General features: G+C 41.8%; 1 protein-coding gene across 2 annotated transcripts in view; it reads right to left on the bottom strand.

The window, feature by feature from the left end:
• LOC107384307 (metabotropic glycine receptor) overlaps window positions 1–17797 on the bottom strand; it is a 92112-nt gene that overhangs the window by 37239 nt on the left and 37076 nt on the right. For both annotated transcript variants that reach the window (XM_015957499.3, XM_015957500.3), the window contains exons 3-5: window positions 12983–13085; window positions 8360–8571; window positions 4950–5018 (exon numbers count right to left, since the gene is read on the bottom strand). In XM_015957499.3, coding sequence (XP_015812985.3) covers window positions 4950–5018; window positions 8360–8571; window positions 12983–13085 — 384 coding nt within the window. The remainder of the gene's footprint in view (window positions 1–4949; window positions 5019–8359; window positions 8572–12982; window positions 13086–17797) is intronic.

Below are 17797 nucleotides of genomic sequence, written 5' to 3'. Positions count from 1 at the left end.
TATTTTGGTATATATATCGCTCCGGAGTATAAGTCACAGGACCGGCCAGACTATGAAAAAAAGTGCGACTTATAGTCCGGAAAATACGGTAGTTATTAGTATTTGAGATAAATTAGCAGGCTGAATACATTTCATATAGTTCTAAAACTTAATACTTGTTTGTATCTTGTAAAGCCAAGTAGCCTTTATTCTGGACTCAGTACAATTTACCAAAAGTAAAGAGACATTATACAGATGAAGTAAGCACAAGATAACTTACTGAAAGAAACAGAATTATCAGGAGAACCAGAACAAGAGAGCCTGATAACAGTCATGTGAAAATAATAATTAAAAAGTATGTATGCATAATAGAAATAAAAATATATTAGAATTTGTGTAACTCACTGTGATCCAAACAAAAAATCAGCCGTAGCTGATTGGCAATCATGAAATGAGGTCTGGGTGTTTTAAGTTTCATTCTTTTATTACATTTTTATCTTAGATCTGTTAAAAGGTCACCATGGCAGCCTGTGTCTTCAACATCGGCTACACAACGCAGCAAGTGTAAGTACCAAGTACCTGTCATGACCACTTCATGTATGGTTTTGGATTTTAACCCTTTGATGCATAATGGTCACTACAGTGGACAGGTACTCAAAATTGTTATTTATTTGTTATTGCTATTAAGCACAGCTGTTGAAGACGTTATTGCATTTGAGCCCCTCCATTTGGACTTCAGTAAGCCAAGCCAACATATTTCATGCTCAGAATGCACACTGTCCACTGAGGTTGACATGTAATAAATTATTTGTAAATTATAAAATTTTACAAAAAAATTTTGTTGAAATTTGTTTCATTCACACCTAAAGACGAATGAAAATAATTGTTACAAAAATCATGGTTGAAGATTTCATAATTCATGCATCAAAGGGTTAAACAGCTAGGCCAAACCTGTTATTTTTTTTCTCCATATTTTTAACTAATATTGCCCATTTGTCTTAAAGGCCAGCTCCAAAAGCAGTGAAAGACTTCCAGGTGGGAGTCTCGCTGCTTTTGAATTTTGCCTTTTGGACAGATTTATTTTCATGCAAACAGGTTAAACATATCCCTGACTGTTATAGCTAATGTGTTGTTGATATAATTTATTTATAGCCATAACACTGTTGACAACTCTGTTCTTCCTTCACAACCCAATGTGCCACTCACTCTGCAGCTCTCTGGGCCCCTTTTATTATTTAAAGTTTTTTTTAATGTACCAAAATTTTGTGTCCTCTTATTTTATAAATTGTGATGTAAAAAAATTTTTTTTGCTCAATTACTGGAATTTCTTTGGTTAAGGAAAAAAAAAGGAGGGAAGAATCATTCATGCCAAGCTATTTCTACAACAGGCCCATTTTAAGTACAACAGTTTCGTAGCAGCCAATAGAAATGTGTTCTGTACTAACTTTTCTTGGTTTAAAAATCTGACTAAAATAAACCTTAGAGGCTGCCGTATTGCAAAACCCAATCATACTTGTTATGTAAACATTAGCTTTGTAGGTATTCGTATATATTTTTTACAGATAGATATTTGTGTGCTAAAAAAACCATGAACTTAAATCATTTGTCATTCTTTATTGAAAAACAATAAAATACAGGTATACAGAAAGTGTGGGAAAATGATAATGTGAAAGTATTGCTCTTTAAATGCAATACTATTTATTTTTAAAAAGAAAAACTAAAAATGTCCTGTACAGCAACATGACAGACGAATGGTGGTCTGTCTGTCAGAATGTGCTGAACAGATTTGCTCTATCAAGAGGAGCCTTAATGTGTACGAGGTTCCCCTTGAATAAAAATTTATGTTTTTGTAATATTGGTTTGGGTTATGTATCACCACATCAGCATGTAAATGCTGAACCAAGATGGAATAAAGAGGGTTGATAGAGGACAAACAAGTAAATAAGAGAGTAAAATAAAAACAACTAGGAAACCAACATAAAAACAGCAACCAGCTGCTGCACCTGTAAAGAAACATTTCTAAGAACCTCTTAGGTGTGTTCTTGCTGTGTCGTTCTAATTCCATGTTGTCGTTCTTTTTTAAAACACAGAAACGGTTTTGTTACCTGTTGACGCTATGTTTAGCCGACGGCTGCTGGCTTCTTTAGCCTGAAGAAGCCAGCAGCAGTGGAAAATATCTTTATTTGGAGAGAAGCCACCACCTCGTTCTTTTCCAAAGACAAATTTTTGTCTAACCCCCAAATTCCACTACCTCCGCTCCGGTCCGCCCCCGCCTTCCGCAGCCGCTTGCATCCGAACTCAATTTTTCTTGGTACCCGCTCTACAACGGCTCCGCTCCGGTGCGGAGACCTGAGGGGGGCAAACAAGCATGCGCGGGATTTTCGAGATCTTGCGATACAGTCCGAGCAATAAACACGGAAGTTAGATCCAGACGCCCGTTGTGTGGGAGAAGCATCGGCATGAACTGTTTAATCTGCCCATCATTTGTGTTGAGAGATCAGCAATGTTTGGATCAACAAAGTGTGACTACTTTGATAGTAGAAACTGTATTTATGGCTTACTTTTGTGCATTTAAACTTCAGCCGCCATTGATAGTTGTTAAAAGTTGTTAAACCTGTGCATATGAAACAAAAAACGCCTTTTGTTTATCGATTTATTGTGAAAAACGGAAATTGTGCTTGCTCCCTTTCCTGTTGGGCGGTTGTGATTTCTGTCAATTTACTGCGGAGGTGCTACGGCATCCGGCGAAAATAGGATCGATTCTATTTTTGCCGGACGCCGGAACAGAGGGCGGCGCACGGCGCCGCACTGCCGGAGCACGGCCGCAGTAGTGGAATTGCTCTGATTGACTAGAACGGGACCGATTTTGCTCCGGCGTTCGTGTCGGAGCAGAGAGGAGCGGAGATAGTGGAATTTGGGGGTAAGAAAGGTTCACATTCTCCCTCTGAGCTTTATGTTTGCAGAGAGAGGCAACTCCTCAACCACAGGGAGTGAATTCCCTGTTTTCATCATGTCTTCCCATCACATGACACACAGGCTCCCTCCATCTGCTTGCCTTCTAAAGATGGCCCGCTGATTCAGCTCTCCAGGTGGAATGTGGGCTGTGTAAACACACACCGTGCAATGGCACCCTCCTACTTTGTCAACACAAAGGCTGGCAGAGGCACACACACATGCACAAAGACTATGACACATTCCCAGCATGCTTGCACACCAGCTGTAGTGTCTTGGTCTCCGTTATTGTCCTGACAGTGATCACAAGTGAGACACCATAACAGCAAACTGTGGCAACAGACTGAATGCCATCATTGCCTTGTTAAAATGGGAATGTGCTGCGTGATGTATAAATGAAGGAATATTATCATGTAAACACATCCCTTCCTCCCACTTCTGTGTTTTATACTCGGGATGTGAAAAAAATAAGCCTTAGATTTGACCATATTTATGGTTGAAAACTGTTGTGTAGATGTTGAAATGTGATCCATCTGACTGATCAAATATCTTCTATCCATCCATCCATTTTCATCCGTTTATCCAGAGTCAGGTCGTGGGGGCAGTTGCCTAAGACGAGAGGCCCAGACTTCCCTCTCCCCAGCCACTTGGGCCAGCTCGTCTGGGGGAATCCCAAGGCGTTCCCTTGCCAGGTGAGAGACATAGTCCCTCCACCGTGTCCTGGGTCTACCTTAGGTCTCCTCTCGGTTGGACGTGCCCGGAAAACCTCACCAGGGAGGTGTTCAGGAGGCATCCTGACCAGAGGCCTGAGCCACCTCAACTGGCTCCTCTCGATGTGGAGGAGCAGCAGGTCTACTCCGAGCCCCTCCCGAATGACCGAGCTTCTCACCCTATCTCTAAGGGAGAGCCCAGCCACCCTGTGGAGAAAACTCATTTCGACCGCTTGTATCAGCGATTCGTTCTTTCGGTCATTACCCAAAGCTCGTGACCATAGGTGAGAGCAGGAACATAGAACGACCGGTAAATCAAGAGCTTCACCTTCCGGCTCAGCTCTCTCTTCACCATGACAAACCGGTGCAACACTCGCATCACTGCAGACGCAGCACCAATTTGCATATCGATCTTGCGCGCCATCTTACCCTCACTCGTGAACAAGAACCTTATGGACTCGACACACGGGAGGCGACAAACGACCGCGATCAGTGAAATTTGTCGCTGTCGCTTTTATTACCTGACACACGGGAGGCGATCCGCGGCAAAGCCGTCTACGCGTTCTGTTCCATGGTGACATGTTTTGCTGTGTCAGGTTGGAGGAAATTAAGGTTATTTACGTGGTTCAGAGTTAATAAATTGGTAGATATGATGTTTTACAAGGTGCTGCTAAGAGTCATGTGAAATCTTACTTGTGATTTTACTATATAAAACATAATAATAATCAACTTCTCCATGTTTGTTCGGAGATGTACGGAGCATCCTGTTCGCTCATTCATTGGTCAGTGAATGAAACCTCCGTTGATTGGTCCTCGTCCGAGCGACAGCGATGAAAAGCTGAAAATGTTTCAACTTTCTGGGATCGCGTCACTAGGTTGCCTGTGCACGACACGTGCACGAGCGCAAAATTTCACACACACGTTTTTCGCGTTTCGCTTAGTAGGAGGGAGACCCGCGATTATCGCTTTGTTGCGCATGTCTCATTGAAAATGAATGGAGGAGAGAAGATGTCGCCTCCCGTGTGTCGAGCCATAAGATACTTAAACTCCCACTTGGAGCAGGACCTCGTCCCTGACCATCTTATTTTTGATGGATTCCTTTTTTTTAAGCTCAAAGTGTTCCATTTTATATTGGACCTACTCAAACTAGCATTAGGTTTTTTTTCCTCCAAGCTGCAACCGTTCAAAGTTCAAAACCATCTACAACAGGTAAGATGTTAAGTGTGCATATTCTTTTCACAAAAAAACCCACTTCAGGAGATCTGAACTAGCAATTTTAAGTTGCAGTGGGCAAGCAGGCTGACTTACTGGGAGGTAGAGCAGCAACACCCCAAACAAGATGGCTTCCAACAGGATGAGGCCTGACGTACGGATGCTCTGTCAAAGAGGCAGAAGGAAAGGAAAAGCATTCAGTGCATGAAGGGAGAAAACTACTAATCTGATATTTTTAGATGGTTTTTAAGGTACCTGATTCATTTAATACTGCTGCTGTTCTGTTGATGTAAACTTCTATCTAAAACAAAATTCTGTAAAACCTGTCACTTCCGACATACTGCTGTAACGAGATCCAACTTGCCTTTCGTTGCAGAGAAATGCTCATTTAAAGCTGAGAACAGATCAGCAGAAACACTTTTTCAAACCTCGTGTTTTCTTGAGCACGAGAGTTAAACAGAAGTTTTCTGGGTTGCATGTAATTACCCGCGTATCTTCATAGAGGACTTATCTGTTGTGATAATCTAAAAGCCTGTGGGGACCTTCCTTGTAAAGAAAGAAATCTGGGAGAATCTGAGGCAACAACTCAAATGAACTATAAATAGCTCACCTCTAAAAGTTTCACCTCAGTTCTGCCTGAGGGCCGTTACAGATGAGAGAATGTGTTTACTTCCCTGCTACTGGCAGAGAGAGTCATGTACATTTACTGAAAATCTACAGGATTTCAAAGGGAGAAGCTATGGTAAATATGTTGGTTATTATTTCTTCTAGAATGAAATAAAAGTACAGAAAGTTATATTATTATATTTTCTAATGGAGATACCATCTGTAATAGTGACACTGAGCCATCAAGATCTGAGCTTAACCGGACAAAAAAAAGATACAAAGTTATCAAACGTTTTCTTGCTTTTCATTTTCTTGAAATACAATTTGAGGTTTGAAGAAAAACAGAAAAGAAAACAGGTGGCTCCGGCATTCGTTCATGTGTCTGCTTCTGCAGGTTTTTACTTGTTCAAGGTATGATGTTATTAGGGCCGGGACTTTAACACGTTAATTATGATTAATTAGTTAGAAAAAAAAAGACGCGTTTAAAAAATTCACGCATTTAAAATCGCAGCTTGCATTTCAAGTAGGGCGGAACCTTTGTCGTTGCATAATTTCCTCGTACACCGAATATAACTGATGCACACAACGATGCACAGTGCTAATGGCTACTAAAACGGAATAAAAACAGAAAGAAGTTGCCTTGCTTGGACTGATGCTGGATTTAGGAAACACGTCCGCCTCTTTTCTTAACTTGAAAAACAAATAACTTCCAGACAACAACGGAGTCCGTGTCGCGGACATTTTTCTGCGGCTGCCCGGTGGCACCGGAAACGTTACAAAAGTTGCGGTACGCTATATTTTTAACATTTATGTAACATCTGTGCAGCGCTGAAAGCACCAGACAGAATAATTCTTTGCCCTAGCAGTAGTTTATGAAGGTAGTCAGACAAACGAGAGGCACCTGGCTGCCGCTGGGAGAACGCTGCGTGCTCTCACTACTCTGTAAACAGTCACAAACAACGTGTCTTAAAGTTGAAAACAGAAGTTTAAGTTAAAACAGAAACACTCTGAAACTTTTCTGATGATTTTTTAAACAATTCTGTCGGGGAGTTATACGTTTCATGCATTACTATCATTAAGCAGCGAGGTGTGTTGAAGCTGTCATCATGTTACCTATACGATGATGGGCTGGATATTCATATTTAGAACTGATAAATCCTCCAGTGAAATTTCAGTGGCATTGTCAACTGCAAACCCTAACCTTAACCTTACTTTGTACTGCCACATGTACATCCTAAAATCTTTAATATACATGAAAATGTAGTAAAAGTGTGGAGAAGATGAGCTAATGTCCCATTAGTCATCATCACACACAGGTGAAATTACATCTCTGCATTTGACCCATCCCTCGTGGGGAGCGGTGAGCTACACTCCAAGTCTATTTGGTGGTTTAACCCCTAATCCAACCCCTCAAAGTTGAGTGTCTAACAGGGATGGACTAGGTCCCATTCTAAAAAGACTTTGGTATGACTCGACCGGGATTTTAACCCCAATCTCCAACTCCCAGGGTGGAAGTTCTACCACTAGGCCACTGAGAAGGTAAGCTAAATTTATTGTCGTTTCATTATTTGATCTTCACATATTTCATGCTAATTTAGTATTCTGTCATCAAGATTTCATCTGTAATTAGACCTTTTGGTGGTCTGCAATAGCTTCTTGCACTTAGCTGAGAGGATGGTTGACTGAGAGCCACTTCAGAAGGCTTCACCACTACTGTTGACCTGACATCCTTCATTCTGCTTTAGGTACTGATCCTGTGCAGTGGGACCAGAAAGTTTACACTTTACAAATATTATCTATTATAACTTATTTTAGTGCACGCTTGGATGCGACAAAGGCATGGATGTCTGAAATTTTTCTCCAGCTAAACAGCAGCAAAACAGAGGTACTGCTCATCGGTGCCCTTCCTCCTAACCCTAACCCTAACCAGGTCAAATCTTCTAACCTAAAACATATTACCATATTAGGTAGTAACATAACATTTTCTACACCTACCACTAATCTCGGAATCAAACTGGACCAACATTTATCACTTGAAAATCATGTCTGTCACCTTTCTAAAGTATCATTTTTCCATCTAAAAAACATAGCAAGACTTCGCCCGTTTCTTACCCGATCAGATGCTGAGAAGATGACCCATGCCTTTGTTTCGTCTAGGCTAGACTACTGCAATTCTTTACTTATTCTAGTGGATGCCTACAGAGACTTCAGCACATCCGGAACTGTGCTGCCAGAATTGTGACAAGGGGTCACAAACATGACCACATTACACCTGTACTGAAGTCTCTTCATTGGTTACCAATCCCCCATAGAATTAAATACAAACTAGGTCTCCTTACCTATCAGCGTATCCACGGAAATGCTCCTATTTATCTTAAAGAGCTCCGTACTATCCACATCACCTCAAGAAATCTTCGCTCTAGAAATTCTCAATTCCTGCAACAGCCCATACCACGGGAGATCGAGCTTTTCAAGCAGCAGCCCCACGCCTGTGGAACACACTCCCTGAAACACTGAGAGCACCTCAGAGTGTTGAATGTTTTAAAAAACATCTGAAGACATTTTTATTTACACAAGCTTTTCCAAACTGATTGGTATTGCTGTTGTTTTACCGTGTGTTAACTTCGCATTGTATGGTTTTATGTATTTTTTATTTGTTTTATTCATTGTTTTTAATTATTCCATACATTGTTTCTGATTTCCCACTGCAGCACTTTGAGATTTCACTGAAATGTAAAGTGCGTTACAAATAAAATCTATTATTATTATTATTATTATTAATGGGAAGATACATAGCTCTAAATAGTTTGGGTTGAGCTCAGATCTTTTAGTTTTTAACGTAACTCATTATCAGCTCCCTGTCTGGGTTGGTCAGACGTGGGTCACCATGTTCCTCCCACCTTGTTCCTCCTGAAGTGGTAAACCACGAACATGCTCGCCATGTCCAGCACCATGCACAGAGCCTGGAAGGAGGTGACGGCGAGCCTCAGAGCCCCGTCCTCGTGCACCAGACAGGGGGTGTCGTCCTGGCAGTAGGGGCAGCTGTCCCGACACGGTAGGCATTTGCTGGACACGTCAGACATCTCATCTCTGCTAGAGCTCTGTTTCCCACCTGAAGGACACATTTATAATCATGTTTTAATGGCTACTTTTATTCATCATCACACACAAAGCTGCAGGTCTAATCTACTGTTGTGTTTTCAAGGATTATCACTGCATTTAATTCATAATCTCTTGGACCACACTGACTTCCTATTAACTGCTCAGTTAATCAGTTGCAGGATTAAATCTCATCAACCCAATAAGTCAAAAAGCCTCCGGAGATAATTACAAGAATGCCGTTTTTAATGAAGCATCTGAGGTAATAGTGAAAGAAAGGAGGATTAATTAATGTGATACTGTCCTCTTCAACCCTCTGTCTTCAATGATAGTTCTTATATCAGCACATGACACCCCTTTATGCAGTAAGGCAGCTCAGTCTGAAACACTTTCCTGTCATATTTAGCTCAAGTGGCTCTTTTCTAAGCTGAAGTTCACTGAGCACCGTATGTCTGGATACAGCAGAGTAAACGTAATTCTTGTTCTCACAAAGTCTTCACACAGCATCCCAACGCTATTGGGGATGCAAGAGGATTCTGGATGACAAGATCAATGAATTGATTAAGCATGAAGTGACAAAAGCATTTGGAGACACCCGCTGAGCTTCTGAATGTTAAAGCAGTAATTAAACAGTGTCGCCTAGGAAAAAGGGATTTTCACTCTATTTGATTGCCAAAAACACTGTTTACATTATGTATAATTCACTATCTGTCATGATCCTGGTGTGAAATGGTGCCCCCAAGGACTGGCCTGGGGTGGGCAATGCCCCCGCTGGAAATTAGTTTAAAGCCAACAGGTTGATGCTATCTCTCCTTGAATAATAAAAGAGGTTTTCCTCACTGTAGAGTGCTCGGTTCTTGTCCTTTTGAATAGCTGCCGGTCTTCTGTGTTCCCTGGAACCTTTAAATGCGCTGCTGTAGGCTGATTTATAAACTGCCATCACTTTCTAAAGTACTTGAGAAAGTGGTCTATAGCCAATTAATTTAAAAGAACAGAATATTTTAGAGGGTTTACAGTTTGGTTTTAAATCTTTTCACAGGTCATAATCAGCCCTTTTAAAGGTTTTTTGGCAACTCACTCTGGTGACCGTTGTCTCCTTATACTTTTATGGGCTCGACACACGGGAGGCGACAAACGACTGCGATCAGCGAAATTTGTCACTGTCGCTTTTATTACCTGTCACACGGGAGGCGATCCGCGGCAGCGGCAAAGCCGTCCACGCGTTCTGTTCCATGGCGAAATCGAAACTTCCGTTGTTTTGTTTGGCTGTGCCAGGTTGGAGGGAATTAAGGTTATTGAAGCGGTTCAGAGGTAATAAAGTGGTAGATATGATGTTTCACAAGGTGCTGCTAGAGTTATGTGAAATCTTACTTCTGATTTTACTATAAAACATAATAATAATCAACTTCTCCTTCATGTTTGCTCGGAGATGTACGGAGCATCCTGTCCGCTCATTGGTCAGTGAATGAAACCTCCGTTGATTGGTCCTCGTCCGAGCGACAGCGATGAAAAGTTGAAAATGTTTCAACTTTCTGGGATCACGTCGCTGGGTCGTACGTGCACGACACGTGCACGAGTGCAAACTTTCACACGCACGTTTTTCGCGTTTCGCTTAGTAGGAGAGAGACCCGCGATTATCGCTTTGTTGCGCATGTCTCATTGAAAATGAATGGAGGAGAGGCGATGTCGCCTCCCGTGTGTCGAGCCCATTAGACTTGTCATCTGCCTTTGATATAGTGGATCATGGAGTTTTACTTTCTCATCTTGCGCAGTGGAGAGGACATCAGAGGTGCAGCGTCAGATTGGTTCAGGTCTTATTAAACTGAGTGTACATTCTGCATCTGTTTTGGTGACCATGTGTCCTCCCCTGCCCCTCTCCGATGTGGGATTCCACAAGGCTCGGTTTTGGACCCCCTCCTGTTCACACTTTACCTGCTCCCTCTTGGCTCTATTTTCATAAAGTATGGGATATGTTTTCACTGTCATGTGAATGACACTCAAATATATTTCCCACTTAAGAAAACAGACTCAAGCTCTCTGATCACACTGTTCTCTTGTCTGGATGACATAAAAGCCTGGCTGTATGCAATCTGTTTACTGAAAAAAGATTGAGGTGATGCTTTTTGAAGCTCCAGTGAGGTCCACTGATGTTGGCTGAGTACATTAAGCCAACTGTTACTAACCTTGGGGTCAAAGTGGATGCTGAACTAAAGTTAGACAACCACATAAGATCAGATGGCAAAAGTAAATCAGAGGCATTTTGAAACAGTACCCCTACACCTTTGTTACGACTCGGCTGGATTAATGTAACAGTCTCATGCAGGAATAAGTGATGCTTGGATCTCTTAGCTTCAGATTGTCCAAAATGCTGCTGCCCACCTCTTATCGGACACGGACGCTTGAACCCATTTTAACAATGGTTGCTTGTACATTTTAAGATTCATTTTAAAATTGTTTTATTTGCTTTTAAAGCTTTTAATGGCCTTGCCCCCCTAGCTGTGTGAACGGCTACACCCAAAAACCTCCTCCCATTCCCTCAGGTCAGCTGCTCCTGACTGTCCCAAAACAAAGCGTGAGCTTAGGCTGCGCTTTGGACTTAGCTGCTCCTAGTTAGTGGTGTGCATCTCTACCTGCCTCACGATTCGATCCGATTCCGATTATCTGCCTAAAGATTCGATTTGAGTCTGAAATGCATCACGATTCTTCACACAAAAATTTTCATTACTTAATAAAAGCAGTAGAATAGTTTTCAATTTCTTTTTGATTTCGAAATCCCTGAAAAACAGAACATTCATCTATTCACTATAGTGTTCAATAATTTTTAAAGTGTGCTGCCTTTAATTACTTAAATACTATAAGAAATAATATTTTCGGTACAGCAGCTTTAAGATAGAATATTACTGAACTTTAAAATAGTAAACAAATACTGTGTTAAGTGATTCTTTCACATCCAGGATCCCAAAACCGAAATTAGCCCAGACATCCGATTTAAATGTAACGGGTACATCTTTGATTACTGGTAATGTTGGCCCTGTATCCCTGTCCGCCTTTTCTGTTATAAATTGGCGCTAGGGCAACACAGTGCGCATGTCATTGCAACTCTGCCCCCAGAAGTAACTGTAAAACCTCAAAACTGTATTGTCCTCGCATAGACATAGACATAGGGAGAAAATCTCATTATGTCACGTTGCTGCATCGATGCGGAATCATGCACGGCTGAATCGCGATGCATCTTAGAATCTGTCATTTTTCCCACCTCTACTCCTAGTCCATTTCTCCAGCTGATGTAACACACAACATTAAAGTCAAACTAAGTTTGCAGAACTCTACAAGGCGCTATATCAAACACAGGCCATATTTTGCTTGTCAGTTTTGCTTGCAGTAAACACAAGAACAGTTTCTGAAGAGCTTAGAAATGAAAACCTATATATTTTGGGTTGCCATTTCAGGAGCTGACGTTTCACCAATGGCTCCGTTTGATTAATATCACAGAAACAAGGCTAAATTAAACCACTTTACGTCTGTACTGTCAGACTGGGAAAAGAGGCAGCAATAAAATATGGTTTCTATCTAATATAACTGCTCACGTGAATGTGATAAATCTGGTTCTATATGCTTCTTAAGCTAATGATTAGAATGAAATTCAACGCTTTTTCTGCCTTTGTACAATAACAGGTCATGTCATTAGCAGCACTTAGATCTCTTTGATGGATGCACAAAGACTAAAACTCGGATTTAGGAATGGAAACTCACCATCCTGAGCCATCGTTAGTTTTACTGAGGTGGTTTGCCCGAGGCTTGCAAAATGAGTCTCTTCCCAGACGGGGCTTTTTAGCTACCGGCCTCATCACACCGCATAATAATAAAGCTCCAGTTTAGTAAATTATCCTCCCGGAGGTGATGTAGCGTTGAAAGGAGAACCACCGCAGTCACCTTATTGTTTTGCTCATCAGGGCCGAGCTTTGTCCTCGGGGGTGCTGCGGGGTTTCACTCAGAATACAAACTCACATGCAAAGTGTGAAGAATATAAAGATCCACAAAAAAAACGGACGATCACTTTTGGTTTTCTTAGTTTTTTCCTTTCTCCTTTCTCTCCTCAATAGACTAAAGCAGCCAGAAGTTTATTAAGTCATGTCAGGACTGAAAAAAAGGCAGAAGACAGTAAAAGTAATAGCCAATGTGTTTTCTGTCAGTGATCCAACAGGTTTGTGGTTTAAATGCCACCTGTTTTCTGACTGCAACCCAGAGAAGACTCACCTCTGCAGTGAAAAAGATCAGAAATAATTTGTTAGAAGCTGGTGTTGTCACAGCTGGGTGCTGTCAGATGAAAAGAAGGTTTGTAATAAATCTTCTCACAAGTTAGCTTTTGAAAGTTTCAAAGTGTAGATCTGACAGCAGACTGTGTGTTGTGCTTTGTAACCTACTTTTAAATCCGTTGAGCACCGCTCGGCTTGGATGGTAGAACCCTCTCCTGCACTGACACTTGTATTTATCCAGAACAAACCCATGGCCGCCGATGGGAGTACACTGGAAAAGATAAACAAAGACTCATTTGCAAAGAACATCAACATAAGTGTCCCGATGGAATAAAAACACAACTTATTTTGAGGTGTGTTGGTCTGAAGGATATCCGACACCTGTGCAGTAACAGTGTATATCCAAAATAAAGATAGTTACTCATCCGACTTGTATCTCTGCTTATGAGTTATTCAGTCATTTAATAGCTTAACAGACAATAATCAGCCAAAACTTGGTTGCAGCTGAAAATGCCTCATTTTCTCATTAGCAGTCTAACAATATCACAAAGCAGTTAAAAGTTTGGACAAATTAAAGGCACACATGTAAGTTTTGCTTGCTTTTAGCACCCCCTAGTGTGCATTATTAATTTTCTGTGGTCAAACTGAAAATGAAACCTACGTCACTGCTGTGTGTTCTCTTTCTAGCACTTTAGGCCCTGTCCACACATAGCCGGGGATCTGCCAAAACGTAGATATTTTTCTACGTTTTGGCCTGTCATCCACACGAAAACGGAGTTTTTTCACACGAAAACGGATCTTTTTAAAAACTCCGACCAAAGTGAAGATCTGCGTTTTCTCCGTTTTGGGTGTCTGCGTGTGGACAGACAAAACCGGAGTTTTAAGGTCCGCAACGTCACTTTCCGCGACAAAAAAAATGCTGACATCACGTGTGCGACCTGTGTTTACACTAGCCGACAGCATGGATGCCCTCAGAGCTGTGCTCGCTTTATCAATTGTCCAAGCACTTTTTGCTCGTTTGTTTTTGCAAGCGGAATTACTGCTCCTTGCGGAAGACCACAGACGAAGGACGAGGTTAAGAACGGGGGAAGTACTGCCGCCTACAGGTCTGGCATGTCCTTAACAACGTATTTATCCGGGTACGTGTGGACGGTTTTTTCTTTTAAAACGAGGTGGTGTGGATGCAAGTTTTTGGAGGGGCGGATATTCGTTTTTTTAAAAACCCGGCTACATGTGGACTAGGCCTTAATCTAACAGCTGAAATGTCTCCCCAGCCTTCATTGGTTTCTACAGAAGTGAGTCATCCCTACATTAAACAAATCAACTGTGTTCATGATCTAAAACACACAGGAAATGTGCTGGAAACAGACTGCAGCACCGGGTAATGTATGTCAGCTCCATTATTTTTCCAAGTCCAACAGGTGGCGGTCGCCAATCTGAAGTTGCAAATGCGTTATTCTGGCCACAGAAGGGTGGTGGGGGTCTGAGTGACTTTTCATTAACCCTGTAAAGCGTCATTTTAGCACATATTGGCTGAACAAAATGATTTTAAAATATAAAAAGGTTACATAGTATAGCTTTGATTTCTTTGTTTCTACGTCATCCTTTCTGATGGAAGACTAGGGCCTCATTCATCAAACGTTTGTAGATATATTCCTAAATTCCTTATAAGGAACATTCTAAATTTCGTTCATAGTATACTATGAACGAAATTTAGAATGTTTGTGCGAACGGTCAAAATCATGGTTTATGAAACATGCGGTGGCCTCTCCTCCTTCACGTTCCTCCGCAATCGTCTGATGATAAATCCCACCTGTGTGCGTACCCATGTGCTCGTTTCCGTTCTGAATCATTTACATACAGAAACACCCTCAATTAACCATATTTGGTCACCCTACATCCTCAGCTCGTGAAGGGATTCTCTGCGTTCTATCAGGAAAAAAAAGAACATTTTGTTGCGAAATGCCAAAGTGCAAAAGAACCAAACAAGTTGCAGAGGTTATAAACCTGGTCGGGACAGAGGTTAAATGCAGGTTCTCATTTTTGTTTTACATTTAAGGAGTCATTCTGTTTGGAATTAATTTAATTTGGAAAGGTTGTCCGAGAGTGCAGTCCCTCCTGAGCTGTCATTCAGTCTGGTTACCTTGACAACGTGTGTATGATCGGGGAGCAGATAAGCTTCTGTGGGTTCTCGTAGCTGTAAAATAGAATATGAACTGGAATTGGATTCAGGCGGTTTGTCGGTCGCTCCACAAACGGTCCCAAATCACAGCACAGCTCCAGAAGGATCTCCTAATCAGATTCCTTCAGAGCACGCTCTGTCAAATCCTTAATATTAATAATAAGATCCTTTATCTAGTGACTTTCAAGCAAAATCACGAGGCGTTTCACGAGAACAAAAATATAATAGAATTTAATTTAATTTAAAATATTAATTAATTAAAAATAAAAATGGGAAGAGTAACAAAAAACACTAAATCTATTCTACAATGACAGATTCCCATAGGGTGTTTTAACATCAGTAATCTTGCATGGCTGCTGTTCCACCAAAATACTTATTTATTGGGTAAAATAACTTGTGGATGACTGAGACCTTCGGTGTTGCGGTTCCCAGTTCTACCACTAGATGCTGCTCCTACGCGCGCGCTCTGAAGTTTTCCTGTATTTAGGAACATTTTCACACAGAGGTACAAAATGATGAATACCACACAATGCGTAAATTAGTTCCTACGCACGATGTTCGCACAGATCTGTGCGTAAGTACGGTTGATAAATGAGGCCCCTTGGGTCTTGCCAAGCTGTCGTTGGCTGAAAGACACTGGACAGACAAACCATCACAGGGTCAACACAAACACATCCATGGACGTAATTTTCACTTTAGAAGTGGGGGGACACGGGGGGAGGGGGGGGGGGGTATCTGATGGGAAACAGGCTTCAACACAGACGGTTGTTTTCCGCTTGGTCCTAGAGCTCAATCAGTGTCAATTTAATATAGTGTAATATTGTTCTTGGATGAATAAAAAGTGCAGGGGTCAAAACTTGACTTTGGAAAAAGTGGGGGGGACATGCCCCCCCCCCCCCACACACACACACACACACACAAAATTACGTCCATGTGTAACACACATAAGTACACACTCTTAAAGTTAATTTAGATTCATCAGACAGCCTAAAATCAGCATCTCAGTGAGACTGGCTGCAGAAAAATTTGAATTTTCAGTTCTTACAACAAATTTAGTGTAGGGGTTGCATGACTTAATTTTTTTTTTAAGTTGACTGTCAAGTAATGAAAATCGAGTCGACTTTGACTAGTTGTTGATGACGTCATACACCTGAAAGGGGGGGGGGGGGTCGGTTGGTTCGCTGGAGTTTTTGACAATTAAAATTGCGTCCACATTTTCAAAGTTAAACACATTTCTTTTAACAACGGTAGTTTCTGCTTCAGTCCTCTCCCCCCTCCCCCAGCGCAGCGGCCACAAACTCACTGATGCGCCTGCAGGCTCTCGGAGTTCCTGCTGCTCTAAACATTAAAATAATTATTTCATTTTCTGTTCCTCACTTCTGATTACCTTCAATGGTGTCTGTTTGTTGCAACCACCAGGTACAAAAACTAACTTGTTTTTATTTGACTATTTTTCTGTCCTGCCTGTTTATTATCTTCCTGCATCTCCTCTCAGTCCTAAAGAAAAACTGCTACCTGGCTTCATATAAATTCACCTCATGAGTGACCTTTGAACTGCAGTTCTAAAAAATCTACCGACCGCTAAACCAGCGGGGTGCTCGCCGGCCGCACCGGTGATGTGCGTCACCGGAGGACAAGGTGATGCGCTCCGCTCCACAGCAGCGAAAAGCATCAGGCACAAAGAAAAGACAGAAAACATAAAAGGAAATGAGCCGACATGAACGATCGCGTGTTAAATTTGTTTTTGAGGTGGCGACACCTGATTTGATAATGTTACTGTGGCCGTGCTCAGGACGCAGATGTCTGGAGTGCGCCAACAATCAGAGCTTTGCATGCGCAAGCTGGTTAAGGTTAGGATGGGGGTGAGGGGAAGGTAAAATTGCAAGAGGGTAAAGGTCACAATTTGGTTAAATGCCCGTTTTACGGCGGGTGTCAGATACCGACGCTCTGGCACAGCGCGTTGCCTCCTGACGACCAGGAGCTCGTCACCTGCTGTCTTTTCCGTGGACTGCATCTTGTCGGTCATTATCACGTGACAGCGACTAGTCGATGACAGGCATAAAAAATCACTACAGAGCAGTGAGGTCGACTAGTCGTCTAGTTCATACAACCCCTACTCTAGTGAAAGGTTTCGTACATGTCTGGATCACGAGGGGAATACGATGACATTGCAGATGTTTCATAACTGCAAATAAACCACAAAGGTCCTACAAAGGACTTTATTTACATCATTCCACGTGACACAGACATTTATGTATGTCAGTTTGATGGTGCCAAAGAGCCACATCACCTCCTTTGATGCTTCCCAGACTTACTGCAGTGTTTAGTCTTTTTAATGAACTTGTTTCAGACATGTCGTTGATTCTCCTACATCTCCAGCATGCTCCTCTGCAGTGTGAAGCCTGCAGACACCCCACTATTATAAACACCACGTGTCTCGGGGGAAATCAGTGAGCTTCTCCAAATAACAGGAAAACTAATTAATATCTAAACTAGGAATTAAAGGTTGTTTGCAGAATTTGAGCGAGCCAGTAACATTCCTGCTTTAGTCGAGAACCATGGGAGCCACATGGGCTTACGGACCATCTGGAGATATGGCACAAACACACACGCAGCAACAGAGAAACTGCACTTGTGTCAGTGCATGCACTAAATATGGACGCAATAAATTTCACATGAACTTTCATGAATTGTGTATTTTATTGCATGCTTAGTTAAAGTGGTATACCTCTTTGGGAACAGCTGTTCTGTTTCTACTGCATAAACTACTCAGCCTTAAAACAGCTGCAAATTAAAAGTGT

The sequence above is a fragment of the Nothobranchius furzeri genome, chromosome 11 (genome assembly GCF_043380555.1).
Source record: "Nothobranchius furzeri strain GRZ-AD chromosome 11, NfurGRZ-RIMD1, whole genome shotgun sequence".
In the NCBI taxonomy this organism is placed as follows: domain Eukaryota; kingdom Metazoa; phylum Chordata; class Actinopteri; order Cyprinodontiformes; family Nothobranchiidae; genus Nothobranchius; species Nothobranchius furzeri.
Note: the sequence above shows the minus strand (reverse complement) of the source record. Positions and strands in the feature narration are given on the sequence as shown.